At 41.3% G+C, this 24,823-nt stretch overlaps 1 protein-coding gene across 5 annotated transcripts in view; it reads right to left on the bottom strand.

Annotated features, from left to right (window-relative positions):
• Positions 1–24,823, bottom strand: part of TANC1 (tetratricopeptide repeat, ankyrin repeat and coiled-coil containing 1) — a 233,612-nt gene that overhangs the window by 100,574 nt on the left and 108,215 nt on the right. For all 5 annotated transcript variants that reach the window (XM_081260654.1, XM_081260655.1, XM_081260656.1 and 2 more), the window contains one exon: positions 17,755–17,943. In XM_081260654.1, coding sequence (XP_081116780.1) covers positions 17,755–17,943 — 189 coding nt within the window. The remainder of the gene's footprint in view (positions 1–17,754; positions 17,944–24,823) is intronic.

Here is a 24,823-nt window from a genome sequence, read left to right as displayed (position 1 = left end):
AAAGCCATGTGGAACAAATGTTTTAAAATTTAACTCTAATATGCTGAAAAGTAATTTGAAACTCATTATCATATGTACACAGAATGTCTGTCTCAGACATCAAAAGGCTCATGCTAAAATGGTCTCTCCCCAGGGTAAAGTCAATCTCTTCCCTTCAAAGTGTTCAATGGAAGGAGCTCAAGATTATATCATCTAAAAAAAGACAGAAGTAAAGACAGATGATGAAAAAAGAAAACACATTCCCTTAGCTCCAAGTCCACCACTGGTCCTGACCTATCCTGCAGCTCCTAACCAGGTCCAAGGTCAGCCAGCATGTAGTTCTGGTTCAACTGATTCTGTAACCATCAACATACTACTGTAGTCCTTTTTCCTCCACAGTGTGTATACTGCCAGTGTCCAGGCACTTACCATCATCCTCCAGTAGACTCATTCCTGGGTATCCCCAGCACCAGCACAGAGACAGGATCCTGGCTTAAGATACCATCTCTGAAGTCAGGATTTTATTGTACTTGTATGGTCAGAGGTATGTTGGGCCACCCATGAATAGCCCCTAGCAATCCCCAGGAATCTCACAACAGGCCATAGAGAGAGAAAGCAAGGGCAGAGTGCAGGCTGGGCTTGTGAGCTCAGGATGCATGTCCCTCTCTGACCTTGCTGTGATGAGCTTGCACTTGAAAGCACGTGCTTTCCATTATCTGAAATACCTCTTGCAAACATTAAGAGCAGCAGCAAAGTGATACTTGGAAGCTTAGCCATTATCTCTTCAGAGTCTGAACAGGACACACTGCACTCACAGATGGCATAGGTAACCTATGATAGCACTGAGAGGAGCCAGACAAAGTGCCAGGGCCACAGCCCACCTCCTTACAACATACCTACCATTCTCCCCTGCAGAGACCCATGTCCTGTGACTTCTCCACAGTGTTGTTTGACTTCCTGCCACTGTTCTGGGTACACATTAAACATGCCAGAGTGTTTTACTGGTCAAACCAACTACAATTTTATCTTACCTCACTCTAAAAGCTGATTGAGATTACATTGAGAATTCCTGATTGCACACTGACTTGGGCTGTTTTTTGCTTTTTTTTCCTTTTTAGACCAACTGTAGCTGATCTGGTTTAGCACATGCCAACAGTCAACCATAGCCATATTAAATCATCCCACCAATGCCCCCATCCTCTGCTGGTGCTGAAGATGCCCCCAGTGGACATCAACATTCCAGGACACAGATAGCCGCTCATCCCAGCCCTCCCCATGCTCCCATACTTCATGGCACCTTGGCACACACCTGACCCCTTTCCACATGGACTTAAGTATCTTAGGCATGAGAGCAAAAACATCTGAAAACAGTCAGGGACAAAGAAAAATGAGCTATTAAAATAACTCCCCAATCTACTTAATCTACCAAAGAAGAATAGCTCCCTAAGTTCAGAGTTTCAACCTGTTCTGCTTATATACCTCAGTTATAAAATAATTTGAATAATCTGTGAGAAAAATAGCTTATCCACAGATATATATTAGCAGTTAACAAGCTGAGCTTGCCTAATCTGCACAAGACTCTGGGTTCCATCCCCAACACTTGTGCCCCCCAAAAGATAATATTCCCCCTACTAAAAAGAAACAAAAATGTTTTATTTTGAAGTGCTTACTTTTTGTGTAAACATGTCATGTTTAAGAAAGTCAGAGGTGCAGCCTTTCTTTTAAGAAAGAAATATTTTTTTCTTTTAAGACTTTGAAATATTTTTTCTTTTACATAGTACTTTGGTTACCAAAATGTTAACAGGTCAGGCCAAGCCAGAACTCAACACAAATTGCTCCTAAAATACAATGTTTGCTCGTTCGCCACAAGGTGGCGCTGCTTCGATGCTAATTTCAGGCAAAATCCGGAAGCACAGCCTCGTTCTTCACCGTCAAGGTAACAATGTTTGCTTCCTTAGCAACATGAGTTCAGAAATGCTTTCTCTTTGAGGTTTTAGGTAACACACATATGGCTAACAATCTGTCCTGAGGAATGAAACCTCAGAGGCAACAACTTCCTGCCCCCATTTTAAGCCTGACAATAGACTCTCCTTAGTAGATGGAGAGAGGGAGGGAAGGAAAAAAAAAAAAAACAGTAACTACCATGGAGAAACCTGGCAACCATTACAGTGGCCAGGGGATCAAGGTTAACCCCAATAGTGGCAAGTGCCATTGCTAGTACATACTATTAGCATGTTGTAATGAGAGGGGCACTTCACCTCTATGTCCCCAACTCCAGCCTAACCATTCCAATAGAGGGTTATCCTATAAAATAGCAGACCAGTATCCCTCAAAGCTGTCAAGGTCACCGAAATGAGGAAAGTTTGAGAAATTGTCACAGCCAAGATGAGAGACAATTAAATGTAGCATGGTGGTGTAGATGGGATCCTGAACCGAAAGAAGACATTAGGTAAAAACTAAAGAAAAATGAACGAAGCATAGATTTAAGTAGCCATTGACATTGGTTCATTAGTTGAGTCAAATGTATCATACCAATGTTCTATATTAATAACAAGGGAAACTGAGCATGGAATATAGGAACTCTGTACCATTCTTTAGGACTTCTCTATAAATGTAAAACTACTTGAAAATAAAAATCTAATTAAAACTCAAAGTTCACCCAAGACTTAAATGGTAACTAAGAGGTGCCTTCACATGCAAAAGAATCCCTTCACCTTCCATACTGAGGTATTTAGCTCCTTGATATTCACCCTACAAGAGGCAGGTGAAGCAGAAAGGCACTATTCCACTGAAGGTCACCTGAAGGACCTTGCAAAGCTTGATGGCTTCTGTATCATCCATCATTGTTCTGGGTGGAGATGTCTTAGGCTTTGGAATAAGAGCAATTCAAATCCCAACCAGACATTTACTAGCTGCGTAACTTCTAGGAAAGTTATCTAATCTCCTAGGCTCTCTGTCAACTGAAGAGGGGTTGATACCTAAACCGTAGGATTAAAAATATTTATAATGTGTCTAGAACATGGTAACTATTGAATAAATGCTAAGTTTCTATTCCTCTAAGGCAAAGGTTGTTTTGGTAAACTATGACCCCTGTGTGTTTTTATAAATAAAACATACTGGAACTCAGCCATGGTATTCATTTACATATTGTCTATGGCTGCTCTGTGCCACAAATGACAGAGTTAAATAGTCACAACAGAGACCACGGGGCCCTAAAAACCTAACATATTTAGTTATCTGGCCCTTGACAGAGAAAGTGTGCTCTGATCAAAGGTCATTACCATATTTCCAAAAGCTAACAGGCACTTTTCATTCCTTATTGTACTTGACCTTCACAGCATCAGTCTCAGAGTCTATTGAAATGCTTCCTCTTCCCAGGCCAGCCTTCAGAGCTGGGGCTGTGTACTACCAACCCCTTGGTGCTCTTCACAATCAATGCTTGGAACACCCAGAGCTTCATACATGGGAGGTCAAAGTGGTCCCCACGGTGGTTAATCACACCAGTCCCTATACTTGCAGTACAACAGAAAGAACATCAGTTGGAATCTTGGGACTAACTGGGGTTGATATTCTTACCTTTCAGAACTTAAGAGTTCTTACCAAAAACACAGGAATACTGCCTACCTTAAAAATGCCATAAGAATTAAATTGGAGTGAGGGAATGTAAAGCCATGAGGCACAATATTTTTTTCTGAGTCTGGCTTCACCCAGAAAACCAAGCTGGAACCCTCAGCAACCTTCCCAGCTGGCATGCAAAGGATGAGCTCAGGCTCTGCCAAGGTGCAGATCTCCTGAGCTCCGGGCTGTTGGGTAGAGTTGGCAGCAGTGCCGCAGTCGACAGTTCATCTGTCCCAATTGCAACACAAAGATTTCCTGTAAAAAATTATATTAAAAAGTCTCTGCCCTGAGCCATTCTGCCTTTTTGTCCTTCTCTAATGATGTACAAATACATCATCACAACCTATAGTTTCCTTTTCCTAAAGCATTGATGAAGTTTACCTAAAACTTTGACCCCGCCCCCCCCACCTCTCTCACTGTCCTCTGCCACTGCAGGCAGGTAAGCCACTGTACTTCCATTTGAATCATTCCAAGAGTCCCAGCCAGTCTCCTCAACTCCACGAGGGCCAGTAGGAAATAGCAGATGTCTTTAAACCCAAACCTACTTCATGCCTCTGCTTCAAAACAGCCAAAGGACATCACTGCCAAATACATAAATAAAACCCTTCCTGGCTCCAAATGTATTTCCATCTTCACCACTAAAGCTCCCAACCCCACGAGACCCCGTGATGGCCAGCCTTCCTGGCCCACTAACATTTCCTCATGCCCAGCAAGGCTGTTCTTTCCCTACAGGAAAGCCTCCTACCTAACTGGACCTCTGGAAGCTCCTGTTTGCTAGGGGGTACTCCGTTAAGAACCGTCCCTGGCATCACACACCTGGGAACCTTCCCAGCCTCCACCAGGAGATTCTCACTCCATTCTCCTGGAGGTCATGACACTTCCTAGACACTTCTGTGTCTTCACCTTCATCATGTGTCTCACTAAACTGGGAGGTTTCCAAAGCTTAGGGTCAAGTATTTATTTACCTTTATATTCACCTCATCTCTGGCCCAGAACCCAATACATGGCTGATGCTCAGTAAACCCACATAAAACAAATGTTTATGGAACCTCATGACATCACTGAGTGAGAGAAAGACTTGAGTAATGCGGAGTGCCTCTGAGGCCGTTTGGAAAAATAAACATCACCACCCCTCAAAAAACCCACCTCCACCTCCAGTGTCCTCTCAGGATGAAAGGGATGTTGGGACAGCCTCCAGCCAACTTGGCTGCCAAGAAGTCTGGGGAGCTAGGGAGAGAGATCTCTTCAGAGCATAAAAAAAAGACACAGACACTAAAACTTAATCTCCCACAGAAAAGAAGAAACAGGGAAGTCAACCTCAAAAGCAACCAAAGGGTGTTGACATGCAAATAAAGATGGTGATTTTTTTTTTTTTTTTAGAGATCTGCTGTATGTTTCTTTCTTATTTCAGGGAAAACATGAGGGTCTCAACAGGTCTTTATTTTCTCCCCCTTGTATCACAGGGAAATCTACAGGCAACAGATCCATACATCAAGGGGACTCAGAGATTTCAGGCTACAGGTAAAGATTTTTTGTTCCTTCTTCAAAAGGACCTGTTACTTTTCAATTGCTCAGCAAGACATCACAAACTAAAAGAAAGCATACAGAAAAACCTAAAATCTAGTAAATATTAAGTTCTCAGAAACCATTTAATGAACACTTTCCTTGATGTAGCCTGCCCATATCATTTCTCCCTGGCTGAGAACCTTATGGGGCTCAGGTGGCCATCATGAGGTATCTTTTTACAGCCAGGATAAGTCTGCCTCAAGACAATGCTGGGTGGTTGTCCTACCCCAAACCCCCAAATCTTTGGTATGAGCTAGTTTTCTCATGAACTTCTTCTCACATGGCTTCCAAACTTGGCTACTTGTATTCTCAGTGTTGATTTTTAACATTTTGAATTAAAACTATAATAGGAACAAGAATAAATAAGTGTAAGGCATTTGGCTGGGAAAAACACACATTATAGGAGATGAAGATCAATAGAGTATCTGGCAAGACTCTTCCCACAGAAGCTGTGGATGGGTCAGCTCATCCACAAAGCTATGCCCAGAATTTACAAACCCAAAGCCAAATATCAACAATTTGCTTTGCAGCGTTTCATCAACATTTACAAACCCAAATCTAAACATTAGCAATTAAGATGTTTAAAGTGTCTAATTTAAACAGTGGTGCTTTCTCTGCTTTCCATTCAGGTCATAGAAACAGACCATAATCAGAAGAGGTCAATACATGAGGCCAACAAAGGGCAGAAGGGGCAATTTATCCGGAGTTAGACACAGTTTGGTATGACATGGGGGGCACTAGCAGTGTTTCTCCAGCATATCCTAGGAGTCAGGCACTTTACAAACAGTCCCTGTAATCCTCTCAAATGTGTTAGATAATTCTCACTTCCAGGTAGAGAAGGCAAAGATCAGAACAGTTAATTTAGTAACTTCCAAAGACAGAGCTACCAAGACAGGAACTTGGGATTTGAATGCAGGCCTGTCTTTCTGAACACTACATAGTCCAGGTAGAATTTTCCATTAAAACACTAAGAGAAAGGGGGGGGGGGGCACACTGTAGTTCAAGTTCACTTAATACTGATAAGGTCTGCTTAAATTTCACAGCCACCTTTAATAATAAGTCACTTATTCTGAGAATTTCTTGCATGCATACATTCAAATGTTAATGTATACATGAGAGCATATTCATTCAAATCTCACACACACATCTGGCTCTAATAAAAAGTGTAACTGAAAAAAAAATGTTGTGAATTGCAGTAAAATGTTTCCAATAAAGAAAATCCCTATTGAATTTTTCCTATAGAGCTTGGGGTACACAATAGTTTTCTGATTTGACACAAGAGAAGATTCCCAGCATACAATATATTTTCTTTCGACTATCTAAAATCCTCAGTATCACAGTGTATATCCAGAGTTCCTATGAAACATTAAACTGTCCAAGACAGATATGTTCTTAGTGCTTACTGCCTTCTCAAACACCTCCTTCCATCATCATGGTGAGGTTGTGACTGGACACAGCGATCTCTCTTGCAGCCCACTATACCTTCTCTACAGAAGAAGGAAAAGTGGCCAGCCAGCTGTGGCAATCTCGTCTGCTGGTCCCATGCCAGTCTCACCCACACAGGCCCCTCACATGACAGGATTTTGGTATGCAGGTACATACTTCTGATACCATGTAGCCTTATGTACAAGCTACCTAACTCATCCAGTGCTCATTCAAGTAAAATAGAATCTGTTTCAATGGCAGAAAAATACCAGCTGCTCCATCCAGAGACAGTGTTGTCTGTGCATGGCTTTTATGACTCACGTAAGGGATATTCAAGAGCTTTCTGACACAAAGGCTTTGGTCTAAAGTCTGGGCTTTATTGATGACCTGCATAAGGAACACCTCTGTCTCTGCTCTCAATGCACAGCTCTGACCACCACAGAACTGCTCAACTTCTACTGGAGTTTTGTTCTTATGGCTTGGTGAATGAACCCGGACCACTCTGGAGCACTTATTCTCCATCAGCTTCAAGAGTCACAGTCTCTCATTTTGACAGAGAGCACACAAGAGCTGCACAGATTACTGAGGCTGGGTGCCACCAGGCATCCTACCCTTTTGCTTTACCTATATTTCTCTTTTCTGCCAAGAACCACTGCTTCCTAGGACCTTTCCACTCACATCTCCAGTTCTGAGAGGTGGCTTCCCCCGCAGGCAATTATACATACACAACATTTTAATTGCTTCAAGCCAATCATGTGCAACCAAGAGAAGATGAATAGCCGAGAAGTTGGTGGCAGAGTCAGAGGTGGAACGGGCTGCATTATGCTGCTTCCATGTCCTATTCACAGGGAACAAAGCCTTGCAGGAGGGCGGAGCTGAACATCACGATGACACATGCTTGCCAGAAAACACAGATCTGAGGGTGGAATCCCACTGGAGGATAAAGAGTTGAGGAGACCAATACTTTGGGAATCCATCAAGTCAGATGAAGGACGCTGAAGATGGGCTCCAAGGCAGATGGTTGCAAGGAAACTGCCCGACATGCTACAGTCTCCATCTCATTTAAGTTTTTGCTTTGCCCTATGTTGTAGTCAGTCCAGGATGCTAGAGCAAAAATACCACACAACAGGTGGCTTACATAATTCATTTCTCACAGTTTGAAGGCTGAGAAGTCAAGTTCAAGGCCCTGGTCCATCCAGTGTCCGGAGATAGGCTTATGAAGAAGATACATTGGGAAGATCCTAAGGCGGAACCAGTTCTAGTCTCTTTCTCGACATATAAAATGGCAGTAATCCTATTACGAGGTCTCTGCCCTCATAAACTCACCTAAATCCAATTACCTCCCAGAAGCCACACCTCCTAATGCCAGGCATTGGGGGTTAAGATTTCAACACAGAGGGCTGGGCTATGGCTCAAGCGGTAGCGCGCTCGCCTGGCATGCGTGCGGCCCGGGTTCAATCCTCAGCACCACATACAAAGATGTTGTGTCCGCCGAAAACTAAAAAATATTAAAATTCCTTCTCTCTCTCTCTTTTAAAAAAAAAAGATTTCAACACAGAAATTTTGGGGTAACAAACATGTCAAGTACATAACTCCCAATAGAAGCACCATACCCATCTCCCAGATAAGAAAGTACAATCTGCGCCAGCCCACCAAGCTGGGAGGTGGAAACAATTCCAGCCTGTTCAAGATGGGCAGAGAGACAGACTGCATCTGTCAGGACCTTCCCTCTCAGGGAAAACCAGGGTCTCCAAGATTCCTGGCTTATGGTGGAGAATTAATTCTCTCAGGCTCTTCAAAATTGGGAACTCAAGACCTGGGACCACCAGCTACGACTTTGCTGGTGGAGGCAGGGGTGAGAAAAATCACCTTTCCTGGGAAGGGTATGTCCTAAATTATGTATCATAGAATTATGTATCACACTTTCAGAGAAAGTATACCCCGAGTGGCCCTGCTTGCCACTCTAAATAAGCCCCTTACCCAGGTGAGGCGTCCTGGTTTCCACACTCAACGCCCGAATCAGGAAGACTCTGGTAAGGTGCTCTACTTCTTACCAGTCTCCTTCTAGAAGTCCCCATTCTACAGCTTTGCACATTCTTGCCCCTCTGCCTGGAACGCAGCCAGCTCTTCCTATTGACTCTCTCATACACACAACAAAGAGTTTCACAACAAACTTGGGGATCCGAACTACACCATCACTCTTTTTCTTTCTGCCTGTTTCTACATTAATCTGATGTTCATTAATGTTGGAGACAAGGTATAATGGCCTCCATGGGATTCTGTGCCTTCTGTGTTTCTCTTCGAATCAGAAATGATCAAAAAGAGGCTCCCACCATGACCCTGCCCCCACCTATTTTCTCTGAGGGAAAACATGCATTTCTGAGCATAGCCCTGGGTTTGTTCCAGCTGCCATCTGACACCACCACAGGGTGCAGCTGACACTGCTGTAAAGTCTGACTGGATAAAACCTCCAGTCATCATTAACTGCAGGCGGCAGAAAACAGGCAGCAAAACCGAGAAAAGCCCAAGAAAACGAGTGTGGCAGGGGCAGAGGAGAGCAAGGATGAGAAGCTGCCAACAAGCTCAGTTTAAGACACACTTAGCCTTGCTCACTGCCTGATGACAGCAAAGCTCTGAGAGGGAAGCCGGACCTTAATTATAAAGTGCCTGACTCTCCAGGTATGGAGAAAGGTGTGTTCCTAGGCACCATTAAATCTAAATTGCTTACGTATCCATTAGTGTTTTCAACTGATCACATGGAGCTGACGAGTGCAGAATACATGCTAACAGTTATGTGTCTATGCCCCATCACCAGGATAAAGGAAGTGGTGGGATCCTGAAGGAATGACTGGATCCTATTTCAGGGTTCCAGATAAGACTCAAAGTCAGGAATATTGTTCTAAGGATCTGCACATGGAATGTCAAGGCAAAGAAAGGCAATACAGGGCTGTGCAGAGGGAAGAGAAAACACGGTGCTACAGGTGTTGCAACAAGAGGAGGTCATTCCTCACACAGGAAAAGGAGAGATGGAAGGATGGATGAAACAAGGTGGAAGCCACACCTTGGGTCAGCTCTGAGCAGAAAATTCTGACCCAGGGCATAAGGAAGAGAATGAATGAGGTGGAAGAGTAGCAATAAGGCTGGTTTAGGGCTCAGTGATGATGTCAATCAAAGATTGTGCAATGAAAGAGAAGAGTCTTTTCAAGAAATGGTTCTGGTATAACTGGTATCCACCTGAAAAATAATAAACGTAAGAGCTAAAACTACAGAACTCTAAGGAGAAAACGTGGGCATTTACTTTTGTGACACTGGATTAGGCAATAGTCTTAGACATGAGGTCATAAGGACACAAGCAAAATAATACAAAATTGAACTATATAACAAGGAAAGACGTTGGTACTTGAAACAATACTATCAAGAAAGTAGAAAAAGAATCCACAGAATGGAAGAAAATGTTTGCAAATCATATATTTGATTAGGAAGTTGTATTCAGAATATAAAAAATCCTTACAATTAAATAAAACTGCGCCAGGATGGCTATAGTAAAAAGGCATATGAGGCTGGGGGAAATGTAAAATGTTGCAGTTATTTTAGAAAATGACTTGGCAGCACCTTAAGAGGTAAAACACTAAACACAGAACTACCATATGATCCATTGCTTCCATTACCAGGTATGTACCCAAGAACAAATGGAAACATGTACATATAAAAATACATATTCAAATGTTCATAGTAACATTATTTGTAACAGCCCAAAATAAATAATCTGATTGTCCATCATCTGAAGAAGGGATAAACAAAATATAAATACGTACAATAAAATACTATCTGGTAGTAAAACAGAATGAAGTACTAATTCATACTACAACATGGATGAACCTGGAAAACATGCTCTGTAAAAGAAGATATTCACAAAAGCACACACAGAATGTTTCTACTTACAGGAAATGCCCAGAATAGACAAATCTGTAGAGACGGAAAGTAGCAGCTTAGGACTTAGGGGTAGGGAAATGAAGGGTAGTGAGGAATGTAGAAATTACTTCAAATGAGTATAGGGTTGAGTTTTTTTTTTTTTTGGGGGGGGGCAGTTAAAATTAGACTATGGCAATGGTTGCAGACCCCTATAAAAACGCTAAAAATCACTGAACTATAAACTTTAAATAGATGAGTTATGAGGAATATAAATCATATTTCAATAAAGCTGTTTTTTAAAAATGCAATGGGATAAATTGTAATGGAAAAAAATATAAATTTAACTTCAGAAAATGAAAAACTTCTGTGAGTCATAAAACACTGTAACCTAATTAGGTGGGAAATAATGAAACAGGAAATTTTTTTTGCAGCATACTTGACCAATGGCTTTAAAACAAATATCAACAAAGCTATGATAATTCAGTAAGAAAAACAGAAAATGTTAGCCAAATTAAGTTTTGACCCAGCAATTCTACTTTTATAGTCTATGTGATGAAAAGAATCACATGTCTTTAGATAATAACACAGAAGAATGCTCTTTCATTGTTCTTTAATGGAAAACTGGGAGCCTCTTATTTGTTCAATGCTAGGGAGAATGGGAAAATGAATAATTGTTGTTTATGTACTATAGAAAGAAGGCAAGAAAATATTATTTTTTTTAAAGGAGAAAGAGGGAGAGAGAGAGAGAGAGTTTTTAATATTTATTTTTTAGTTCTCGGCGGACACAACATCTTTGTTGGTATGTGGTGTTGAGGATCGAACCCGGGCCGCACGCATGCCAGGCGAGCGCGCTACCGCTTGAGCCACATCCCCAGCCCCGCAAGAAAATATTAAAAGTGGTTGCTTTTGCAGGGGTAAAGGAGGAATCAAGATTTACTGTATCATTTCATGCAGTTTTAAAGAGACAGGGCCTCATATATATTGCCCAGGCTGGTCTTGAACTGCTGGGCTCAAGTGATCTACTTAAGAAGATTGGACTACAAACATGAACCACCTCACTCAGAAATTTTGTCTGTTTTTTAATGTATTTCCTCCTGAAATGATTCTAAAATTAAAATATATACATATATACTTACTATTCTCATTGAGGAGAAACTATATGAGCAATAACATTCTTTATCAGTGGTTTTTAAATTTGCTACATACTAGAATCCGTGGACAACTTTCTAAAAATAGGAAATCCTATTTCCCAAGCCATACCTCATTGCATCATATCACAACATCTAAAGGAAGGACCCAGATATTGGTATTCTTTAAAATTCCTGGGGTGATTCCAGGGTGCAGCCAAATTGTATGCAAGTGAACCAGGACTCGTTGGCAGGGGAATACTAGACTCAAGTTGCTCAGGTTCAAAGTGGAATGCACATGCACACACACACACAGAGTTTCTATGTGTAGTCAACCATTTTTAGCAGAAAATGCTGTGTCACTTTCACAGCTGGGCACCAAAGACTATCATGCAAGCTTCCAGGGAAAAAACAAGGAATGTCCTAGTCACCTTCCAGGAAGAGCTGTTCTTGCTGAAGGTCAGATCCCAACTGTGCTCTTAGCAAATCAGAAGTGAAAGCAAGGACAAGAACTAGATGGTTGTACAAGAAGAACTGTGCACTTCCTACATCATTCTCCACACCCTGAAGCAGCCTCCTTCCTAGATGCATGTGTACAACCTTCAGCCTACAGTCTCCCTTGTGCATGAAACCAGAACACAAACTCTTGTCATTTAGAGCTCACCTGTCCACCACATATAGGTGCAGACTGACCACAGAAGAACATGCTAGGGACAGAGAGAGAGAACTAAGCTCTACTGATAACTCACACAAATTTCGGACAAGATCCATAATGACTATGAAGTCTTTGCTACTACATCTGCAAAGACCCCAGGACGGGAATTGTTCTAGTGGCCTTCCGAGTCCAACAGGCTTAGATCCACTATGATCTCTATGAGCCTCACCCAACATTAGACACTGCAGATACAGATACAATTGGAAGCAAGCTGAGTGTATTTTCTGATCATGAACTTGATCTGACTCAACTGTGATAATGCCCCTGACACAGTATCCTGGAAAGAAAGAAAATGAAAATTGTCTGAGAAATGCAGACAGACAGGAAGTTCAAAAGAGGGGGGATACAGAATGACCTCTCAGCCTCTTAAAATCCCCAGTAATCCACAGACCAGCTGGACAAAGCACCATCCATTTTAGACAGTTCCCAGAAGATGTTATCTTAAAAAAAAAAAAAAATCTTAAAGAATGCTGGAGAGAATGTGAAATCAATACAGCTTTTCTGGAAAGCAATTGGGCAATATGTATCAAGATTCTCCACAAATGCAAACCATTTTGTTCAATAATTCCACTGCTGGGAATCTGCCACCCTTAAAGAGGCATCAAAGGTACAAAGAAAAATTATCAGACAAAAGTATTCCTATCAGGAGTTCTGGGGACAGGTTGCACAAGAACATAAATGTACTTACTATTAAACTGTATGCTTGAGCACTGATTAAGATGATAAATCTTACAGGTATTGGATCACAATTTAAAATTAAAAATTCATAACAGAAATTTAATAGTGAAGATATTAACATGTTGGTACATGTTGCAATTTTTAAAATATGAAAAATAAACATCCAACAATTAGAAATCGATTTAAAAATCAATTATAGAACATTGAAACCACAGACAATACATAACAAGTTGTTCAAACAAACTGGAAATTTCTCATGATGCAATCTGAAGGGAAAAAAGCAGAACATAAAACCCTTATATTATGTGGTCTCAGGTTTAGGTTGCAGTTTAAAATAAAGACTAGAAAATCAAATAATATCAAAATGCTGGCAGTACGTCAATAATGAGATTTCCAAATTTTCTATAAGAAATATTCTTGCAGGGCTGGGGGAGGCAGCACCTTGTCAGACGTGAACTCACTGTCTAAGAATCAGGCAGGATGACTTCTATCTCACAACCTGTCAGTGTTCCCTTAAAGATATAGCAAGAGTGGCTTTCAAACATGCTACATGGGGTGTGTCAACTGTGAGACAGAAATGAACTGAACTGGGCAAAAGTGAAAATGGCAGCACACTCTCTAGTCTCCCCACACCAGCCAGTACAAGCAGAAGAGCAATATAGAGTTAGGATCTCTTATTAGAGATACTTGGGACCCAAAGTGTTTTGGATTTGGAAATATTTGCATATACATAATGAGATATCATGGGGGTGGGATCCAGGCTAAAACACAAAATTTATTTGTTACATATACATCTTATATGCAGAGCCTAAAGGTAACTTTATACAATATTCTTGGCATGCCTGCATTTTGATTGTGACTTATCACATGACATTAGGGGCAGAATTTTTCACCCGAGATGATATGTATGTGCTCAAAAAGATCAAGATTTGGGGGCTGAGGATGTAGCTCATTGGTAGAGCGCTTGCCTAGCATGTGTGAGGCACCTGGTTTGATCCTCAGCATCACATAAAAATAAAATAAATGTCTATCAACAACTAAAAAAATTTTTTTAAAAAAAGTTCAAGATTTTGGAGCATTTCAGATTTCTAGATTATGGAGGCTCCATCCATATCCCCTATTTGTCCCCATTTTCTGTTGTACCCACAGTATTTCAAAAGGCTGCGTCTCATTAATGCCCGACTCTCTTGATTGTTTCATAATAGGCCAATGTGATCTGGGAAAAAGAATGCAAATGTGAAATAACTAATGATATTACAAATAAATACACCACAGAAAATAGGCTTCACTTTTCTCTGGAAGACAAAAGGATACATTACAAATATTGATTAGTCCTCAATCCAAAAAGGATTACAACAGCCACAGAACTATTTTAATGGATGCTGGTCCTTGTTTTCATTACCAGAAAATAGATTTCCCCATTTAGAAAAGCACAAAAACTTTGAAACAATACTCAAAATATTAATTTTCTAACTAACAGTGGAAAAAATATAAATAGAGGAAGGTGGCAAAAAGGTTTTTTAAAAAAACTCAATTTTAAGGTGGAATGTAAGAACTCCATCACATAAAATGTAGGGCCACATTAATACAACATCCAGAGGCTAATCACCAATTATGTTAATACAAATTTATATTAATACAGGTTATGTGGCTTATTCAGAGGGGTTTTATAGCATTTGACCCTTACTAGAATAGAATAATTGCTCCCGTCTCCAACAGTTTCTTGATTAGCATCAATTAGTGAAGAGTTTCTATCCAAACAAGTAAAACAGGTTTGGTTTTGTTTTAAAAAATTAAAATTTAAATTAAAAAAAAGAAAAGAAACAACAACCCCCAAAGGCCTCTATCTTAAATGAGAAAAGGGTCTAATCTTACAAATCAGAAAAGTGATCAAGGTAATTTCAGAGCTGAGTCTGAGCACAGTCCACTGGAGTGGAGGGATGAGACAGGAGATGGGGAGTGGCTCAGTACCTTCTGGGAGCTGCAGATACACTGTACTTACTGTATCATTAGCAGCAACAGTGAAAGCTTTTAAAATAGATGGATATTTTTAACCCAGTGAACATTCACAGCCATATGTCAATTAAAAAAACATTTTTTTAATAGGCAGGTAGAACATTAGGGCTCCAGTTATTTTCCCAACCACATGGGTTAATCAGAAATCTGTGCATTAGACACCATGGAAAAAATACTGTTTATCATTTAATGTATTCTGAGTCACTGCCATTTTTAAGCAAGCATCTCTGACCCTAACTTTTCAAATTAAAATTACAAAGATAATGACGCCAAATCACCACTGTGAGACACTAATTTGCTACACAAATTTGAGCAGCACACAAGAGCTGCTCTGTTAGAGACAACCTGTTTATTTCATTTGGATCAAAAACATCTAATATGGAGAATATTTTCTGCAATCCATTAAAAGTTGAATGTTGCAGAATTACTATTCTCTTCTATTCATAAGGCCAAACAAAGAATTTAGCAAAAATAAATTTCATTCCTGTGGAGGATAAACTTGAGAATGTTTTTTCAAAGCTGAAAATATGTAATATTGATTGGTCCGGGCATATAAGGAAACATGTCTCATCAGGATTACCCTGGTCACAGCCCAAAACCCCTCTGGATAGGCATGCCATTCCTTGTTACCCAAAGTCCCACTAAAACAGACACTGAATTTGTTATAAATAATAAAATTACATCTGAAGTACAGTATTCCCTGAAGTTTCTTAGGTATTCCTTAGTCCTAGGCCCAAGCAACATCAATTCATTTGCAGTAGCACAGACAATCAGAGGGAACATGTACTTGGCATTACCTTCAACTGAGGTCCCTTAAGGATACAAATGAGTTCAGAATTATCTTTATTTTACATACATAAGGTATACTGAGATAAGACATCCTGACTATCCTCAAGGATCACATAAACAAAGCACATATTGTTAAAGAAAAAAAATCATCAAATGATACTTGTGAAAGCACAGAAAGGCACACTTCATTCAGGTCTGGGTTTTGGGACCACCTGCAGTGGCATCTTGCAGTTGAGGAGAGAGACTGAGCTCAACTCTGAATACAGCATGGTTTAGTGGGAATTTATAGTCAAGGAGCAGCGTGTGGCTGGAGCACAGAATGTTACAAACATTAGGAGTAAGTGGGGGATTCTCATTCAACTGACCTAACAGGATCCTTGCTTAAAGACTGGCCAGGGTGGTTAGGCATCACCTGTGGGCTGGTGCAGGGTGAGGAAACTGATCAGATTGGTGGGTAAGTCAGTTTGCTAAACTGACTTAGCAGGTTTCTTTGCTAAAACTGGATTTTACAATAGAATGCACAGATGAGCCTGGGAGAAGGTTCAGAAGCCTGAATAAAGTTCAATAAAACAAAGAATTTGTGTCAATACATACCCTAACTCAGAGAAAAAGGGCAAATAACTTAGCTGATCAAAAAGCAAAAGTAAGACACTGTACATAATTTTTACAAAGAAAGAGCGATTGAGACCAGGGTAACCTAGCAAAAGAGGCAGTGTGGGAAATAAGATTTGAAGGAAGAGAAGACATCTGACATAGAGATATAGCAGTGGGGAGGGCAAAGAGGGAAGCAAGGACATTTCAGGAATTTCCCCAAATACTGATAAACAGGTCAAATTCCTTGGCACAGGAAATCACTTCATACCAAAAAGGTTTCCAAGTTCCAGCTAATGACTGGATTGTAAACAATGCTGTCCAAAATAAGAAAATTCTAGAACAATAAAAGATTTCTGGACACTCACCAAATTCAGAGCACCATTTCTAACATTCAAACCCTTGAGTGTTGGTCTCCTAATCAAATACCCACTAAATAATTCAGAAATAATGCATATGTCATCTTAAGTAATACAAACATTTGGGAAACCAGAAAAAAAAACCAGATAACTAGTTAATTTCAGAGACCCAGAGCACATTTTAGATGAATTCTGAATATGTTTGTGTGTAACTAAGAAGAATTTTTGTGCTTGTGCAGCATCAGCAAGGTCCCAAATTATCCTGCCTTTTGTAAACAAATACTCAGCAAATCTGAAAATATCAAAGAACTGTTAGGGTTCTGGTATGAGCATCTGTGAAAGAATTTCCTCACATCTGAATCACAATCTCTCAAAGTTAAATACCTGTGGTTTTTTAGGGCGGTTGGGGTTAACATTAAGTGTAAGAAGTTGATAACGGTGAGGGGAGCCCAGATACCTTATACAAGTCATCCATGAGTCCCAAGCCCCTGCCCCCTTTACAAGTCTGAGTTTTCACAAACAATTAAATTTTATATCTGTTCCACTTTGGGATGATGTAATCAAGTAAAACACATCAGTACATAAGGCCTGGTAGCTTGTCCTACGGCACTTCCCTAGATCTGTAACCTTCAAATGTACCATACAGTCCACAGAGTTCCTTGATTCAGTCTCAAGAAACCAACAGAACCTATGCTTAACATCTATACTGATCCTGAATCTTTTAAAATCCAGCCTGGCCAGTCTGAACACTTTACCTGGAGGTTGAACTAAAGAGACAAGTCTATTAAAACCATACTTTAAAACAAAAGGGGAGGGGGTAGGCTTTTTTCCCTTCTTCCAAAAGTTACTGTAACAAAGAAGAAAAAAAAATTCTCCCAGAAGATTTCCTGCAGGCATTCAGTGTGCTTGACTTTGATCCCGTTTTATTACTTATGCAATCAAGACAGCTTGTTTGGATGCCACTCTGTTGCTTGTTTACCTGGGGATTTTTTGTTTGATCTTGATTGCACCAAGTGAGACTGTCGAGGCAGCAAGGGTGATGAAGGCAGAGACATTGAGACACCTTTGGCCAAGCTCACCCGATAGGTGTCCTCTGCTAGGCTCACAGGAGCGTCGACACCATGACCAGGGGGTGGGACTGGAGAAGTCTCTTGACTGAAGTCACCTCCTGGAATGGAGAGAGAATATCTTAGGTTACAGCATTCATTACAAGTTGAGGTGAATTTAATTCCTAAAAACTACATTCTTAAAATAGAATGCCCATATACCTTAACGTATCATGCCCATACATCTTGACTTTCTTTTAAATGACTTTCCCCATCACTCTTAAAACTTCTTGCCCTCTGGGAGATAACTTAAGTTTTACCACTCAAGCATCAATGAACTCTGCCTCTGATCCCTTTCTATCCTTACCCTACTGGTCTAGTTGCTTCCTAACAATGGGTCCAGGATTAGATATAGAATGAAGGATCCATAAGCAGCTCTGATGTCAGCTAAGAAGAGGGCAAGGTGACCAGCTTTCTGTGAGTATCACTGGGACAGAGTCCAATGCAAGAGCTGCTCCAGAACTCCCAGGCTTCCAGATGCTCCTTTCCAATAAGGAACTTCCAAGGAAGGTCTTGGCTGTTTCCACAATCCTTCCGAGCCCCACCCCGTTGCTCACCCATCCCATCTGTTCCACATGCCCCCAAACCTGAGGTCCATCCTCTCAAACCTCAACCAGCCCCTACCCCATCACAGGACTAGAACTATGGCTCACATACAAGGCAGGTTTCCTTGGTCCTTAGCCCTTAAACAGCCTTGGGAACAAACAAGGTTATAGCAGATCCTCCAAAATATACAGGATGCAATTACAATGTAGGAAATATATGAAGAAGGGAGTATATTGGCAGGAACCATTCTCTCAAAAAAAAAAAAAAAAAAACATACAGCCAGTCCTCAAGTACTCAGATACTGTGCTTCCCTCCTACAGCTGCTGCCTCTATCACATTCTCACTTAATATGTACTAAGAAACACCTGAGGAAGTGCAGAGAGAGAAGGCAAATCATCATCGTGCAAATTAAAAAGCACCTTCAAGCTCTAAAGTATAGGCAGTAGAATCAAAAAGTTTCCCAGAAGCAAAACCAGACTCTGCTAAATGCCAACCAACTGGTCCTTGCCATGCCTCCCGACTCTGGGGGGAATAAAAAAATCAAGATTTGAAAAAAAAGAAAAATGAAAGTTGTCTAGCCATGTGGGAACTCAATTTTTCCAGATCTTTGTGCATAAGGCTCAAAAAGGGATGTGACCAAACCTATCAAGTTTCAAATACCATCACTGTGCCCTTTTGTTTCATATTAGGAGCCATGGGGAAGGAGAGTCACTCCACCACAGACCAGGATTTGTGTTCATGCCTCTTACAAAGGCTACTCAAAACCAGCAGAGCTGCGAACAGAAAAGCCAGGAGCTCTGAAATGGACAAGTCAGCAAAGTCAGAAAGGTAAGTATAGTCTCAGCTGGGCCAGCCATGCTCCGAGGGGTTCTGAGAAACCTGATAAACTAAAGATTTATCACAAATTGCTCACCTGACTGCCACTTGAAGGAAAAAGCAAAATTACCAGAAAATCTTCACTAAAGTTACAAAAACAAGGACATCGTTCATGGCAAATGCCTAAGAGTTCTGTCCCCAAGACAGGAAACCAGGCAGAAATCACCATACCCTCCTGGCTCCTATGGTCCATGTGGACAGCAACAGCCCTCAAACACTGCTTCCCTAGATGGCACTGTGAGGTGCCACTGTCACCAACCCCAGGATCACAGGAGCCGCCCTGGAATCTTACAGACTGCACCTCCTGAGGCCATTAGCCAGTGCATGAAACTTCATTATTGCCTCCTCTTTGGCAATGAAACTGGTCCCAAGGTGGAGCTGGGGCTGTCACCCTAATGCCAGCTCCCACAGGACTGAATGCCCAATGCTCTGAAGAGACCCACAAAAGTAGAGTCTTGTTTTCTCTGATCCAGTACAGAGTTCTCATGATCAGTCCCTACCACCACCGACACTCTAGTGATGAATGCCAGCAGGTGCCACGCCTATAAGAACAGAGTTGGGTCACCTGATTCATGGACACCAACAAAGCAGCACAAGGATATAGAGAACTTGGAAAGGGCTCAGGCCAAGGCCCCCAGGGATACCCACACAAGACCTGAGGGACTTGAAGAGGTGACACTTATGTTAGAAGAGAGATGCTCTGTGACTCTCTTTAGATCACTTGTCACAGAACTGTGTTGTGACTGTGAGGTGGCCTGACAGACCACCAGGCCACCCACTAACAAGGATTTCTGACCTATATGTTTAAAAAAAAAAAAAACAGACTTCAAGCAACTTAATTTGGATAGGAACACAAAAAGAAGAGATAAATAAAACACCACCAGAAATTTCAAAAGAAAGCTCATCCCTCAGAAAAGGTTTGTTGACATAAATACCTAACTCTTCAATATAGTACCAGAGAAATTTGAAGGGTAGAAGATTTAAATTACAAGATTTCCTAATTACAAATTCTACCCATAAAGTTTGTTTATATCAAGCAAAGCAAATATTTTCATTAACTGCAGATCTGGTGGGGATGAGTTTCAAAAGCATGCCGTAGCCATGAGGGCTGCAGCCTTCAGAGCAGCTGGGCCCAGCATTTTTATTTTATACAGGCTACAATAAAAACAGGACTTAGAGATGGGGTTGGGGGAGCAGGGTTCTATTTCAACTTGACTTTACTATCACGCTATAATATCTGCCCCAAACATGCTGTTCTGTTTGGGTTTTCAGAAACAATTAAACTTCCACCATTCTTTTTATTAGAAAGGCACAAAGCAGGGAGAGGAGTTTTATGGATGAACAGAAGGGAAAAAGCATGAAGTGGGTGATCCAGCAGCTCATAAGCTGCAGACGGCGCCCCGGAGCCTGCAGCTTTAGCTGTAACTGCACCAGGGCAGGGGGTTAAGGTCAAAGAAATCTCAGAGGATCCCAGGAAGCCAGAGCAGAAAGTGGAAATCTCTTAGGGGCGCCCAGGAACAATGCAATACTAGTTCTGGACAACATTACACCAGAAATTCTCCGGTTGATTTAACATTCCACAGCAGATGCTTAAAGAGGTTTAAGAGGAATTAAAGGCATTTCACTGCAACAATCAGCATGGCTGGCACATTTCTTTCAGCCTTGAATAGATGCTGTTTTCTTTTAACAGCAACCTATATTCCATTCCCCACCTCAGTCAAGGGATGGGAAACACACTTCAATCACCCCTTCCAGTTGATGCAGCACAAGTGCCCAATCCAGGAGGACAATGCATCCTCGCCAAGGTAGACCAGGGATTTACCAGGCCTGCCCCTGCCGCACGGGCAGCAGCTTCCCATGAAATGTTTACACTCCACAGACCATCACATCCACCCCAATATGCTTTCTCTCCAGGAGCTTCTAGTCCAGTCCCACAGATAGAGACCTGAGTGTTAACTGGGAGGAACAGGGGCCACAGCCAGAATCTCCCCTCAACCAGCCAGTTCAGGATCTAACATATTCATTACCCCAAACAGTCAAGACCTTTGGGGAAATGGAGATCCCCAAGAGAGATACCTTCTAAATCAGCTTAGTAAATATGAGGTAAACACACTTTTGCAGAAAAAGTTCTGATAGTATATAACTTGCAAAACCTAAAATATTGACTATGTCATTCATACACACACACACACACACACACACACACACACTTTTATTTTTAAAAATCAGTTAATTGCATGGACAAAAATAGTAGACCAAAGAGGGCATTGGGACAAGTGAACATTTATAAGGTCCTCTGCTTATAACAAAAAATAAATACAAATACACAAAATAAATACATATAACTACATATACAGAAGAGGTATAAATGTCAAAATCATAGTTTGCAAAGATAATTACCAAAGGGAATAAAGCCATCCAGTAAAGCCTTTTAAACGGGCAGAAATGGCTTTTGATAATATTTTAAATTTTTCCCCACTATTACAGACTGTGAAAAGGGATTTTAAATTCACAATGAAAGAAAATCTGAATCTGGGAGATGAATGCTGAAAGGGGGCTATGCAGAATAGCAAAGTCCGACATTGCAGATTAAAGTACATGGAGAGCAGGATTAGAGACGGCTTTAAAAAACGAGGGCGATGAAGTCAGGGAGATGAAAGCAAAAACCTATTTCAGAAAGGGTAGACCTGATCAAGGCAAGGGTGAGCACAGACATTCAGGTAAACAGGTCTGCAGAGGCAGCAAATAAGGTTTCTATTTATCGTGCCACTGAAGTGGCTTGGGAAGGCAGGGGTGGGGGAGGGGAGGGCGGAAGCTTAGAATAGAAAGAGAAAGATGCTCTGTTTCTCCAGCTCCAGAAAACAGGGCTCGTATGATACATTTAACTAGGGCATTAAAGGTATTACAGCATCTTTTGTGCGGTCCCTGCCTCCAAGCACACTAATGTTTCTTGAACATATTTTCCATTATAACGTTTTATAACCACATAATGCACATATATTTACAGAAACCAGGAAATTGGAAAACAATTTCCTCCATAAGATCTAGTGTCCTTTTTGAACCCTGCAGAAGGCACTGTCTGCAACTGAAAACACTTTCAAGCATTTGAGGTCTTCTGGGATCCTGTAGTTTGTAGGCAAAGCTACTGATCAGGAATGTGTATGTTCAAAAAGACAGATAAAATGCATCCAAGTAAACAACCTTCAAAAGCATTCACATAATCATGACTAATTCTCAAACAATACCATGAAGGGGTGAGAAAGCAGTTCGCCTCGGGGTAGGAAAAAAACCCAGCCTATTGGACCAGTGGATCCTTTTGTCTTCAGAAATCTGCCAAGTGGGTTCTAAATACAGATCAGTAAATACTGTCCTCATACTCCAAGTTGCAGAATCAAATGTACAAATGTGCTTTCCCCTAAGACAGATGAGTAAACAGACTGGCATTTCTTCTCTAATTGGACATTAATTTTTCCTTTAAGACATGTCACCATGCAAGAGTTTCTGGGCTTTATAAATATATGATCTCAGAGAAACTCCCACCCCCAAGCCCCACAGAAGGGCACTTTAAAATAAATGCTTTATAGATGTAATGGGTGCCAGGACAAGGTGTTAGGTGCTCTCTTTATATTACCTCATTTAATCTTCCCCACCACTCTATGAGAAAGTGCTATTACTAGCCCTCTTCTCAGATCAGAAAACCAAGGCACAGATCAAGCATCATGCCCAAGGATACCAGCAAATGTCCAAACTCAGGGTGAACCCAGGCAATTGGACCCAGAGTCCATTTTCTCAGTACTGCTTCCTTTTGAGAAGGCTGTCGAGATAAGTTTTCAACATTATGTCATACTGTATACTTAATAGGGAAAACCAAAAATAGTATATGTAGGTCTACACGCAGTACAGGCCACTGTAAAAAGAAACCTGTTCCCTCATCTATTTTCCCGTTCCGTGCTGGCTGGCTAATTAGTTCCACAACACTCCTGGAATGCTCCCCTGGGGAGGCACCCAGGCCCAGTGATCATTAATTTTCTTTCAATCACACCTTATGCTCCCACCATGCAAGCAAAGTGGATCTGAGATATAGGTTTTTAGTCATCCAGCACCCTAAATAATTTCTTGCTCTTTCCTGTGTTACTATACATTTGTTAACTCCTGCAGCATTGGGCCTGCTATTTTTACTACACAGATGTGCCTGGAGCCATTTCTTCTAGGAGAAAGCCAAGTCCCACGCCTCTGCTCAGCCAGGACCAAAAATGAAATAATGGGTCAGCTGTGGTTAAAAGCAACCTGGAAGGGTTCATCTTACACCAGTAAGGAATTCATTATCCTAAATTTCCTTAGCAGCAATATGGACATTACCCAGGTCCACAGGTCTGGGGGACCACCCAGCAACTGGGTCCATGGCTTTGCCAGGCTTAGTGCTCTTGGTCACAGCAGCAGTTCCCTGGCTCCTCCACAAAGGAGGATGCCCAAGTCCTGCCCAGGAGGCTACTTTACCTGGTATGGCCCAGGTAATGGTTTTAAAGCTCACCAAGTAATTCTGCTAGGCAGCTGGGATGTAGAACCATCACAGCAAGAAGATGGTCAAAAAGATCTGAAATATTTATGTTCCAATTATGATTGAAAATTCCACCGCTCAGCTCTCGTTCAACTTGGGAAGCAAAGGTTGGTGAAGAAAATAGGTTTATTCAAAGCAGAACTTGAGGAAGACAGAGACCTCTTCTGTCTCAAATCTCCATCTTTTAGGGACTCGGGGATGCGAACAGCTTTTGTCAGAAGGCGGTACAGTAAGACAAAAGGCAGGAATGAGATATCTGTAGATTTAGCCATGCTAGTCAGAAACATGTCAGGTCTCAGGTTCCCTGGTGCCCCCAAAGCCAGGGGCAGCTCCTCAACCTCTACTTTCAGCAGAAGGAAACTCCAGACCCAGAAAAGCAGTTATCCGGAAGTTACCTTTAATTTCATAGGGGCTGTGTTTCAGTATCACAAAGAAAGGAAAAGAAACCTCAGGGAATGCTCAATGATACAGATGATTAAAATTAAAGCTTCCATTATTCAAAATGTGCATTCCCTGAGTGTGTATATGTATATTGTATATGTACATATGAATATGTGCAGGCACATACACAAATGTTTACATACACAAAATGTATATAGACATACATAATTGTATGGAGGGTCTCCAGAGAAACACATGGAGCCAACAGTAGTGGCTGTGGCCGGGAATGGGAACTGACCAATTGGGAGCTCAGATGGGAGGTTGACATTTGTATATGGTTGACATTTTCTATGTGTACATATTTTCTGTAAATATTTAAATTTGTACTCCCTAGGATTGGGCCATGTGTAGATTTGACCATCTTTAGGCAAAAGGGCCACCACCTGCTCTGGCCTAACTGGGTGAGTGAAATGAAGTTCTATTCCACAAAGTATATGCACAAAGATGTGGGTGGTGCTTACTGCTCAAAGGTGAGCTTGTCTGCAGCTGGCTGTGGAACACGGACATGGGAGAAGAGGAGC

This window comes from Spermophilus citellus (genome assembly GCF_964194105.1).
Source record: "Spermophilus citellus genome assembly, chromosome: 11".
Classification (NCBI taxonomy): domain Eukaryota; kingdom Metazoa; phylum Chordata; class Mammalia; order Rodentia; family Sciuridae; genus Spermophilus; species Spermophilus citellus.
This window is presented reverse-complemented; position numbering and strand designations above follow the sequence as displayed.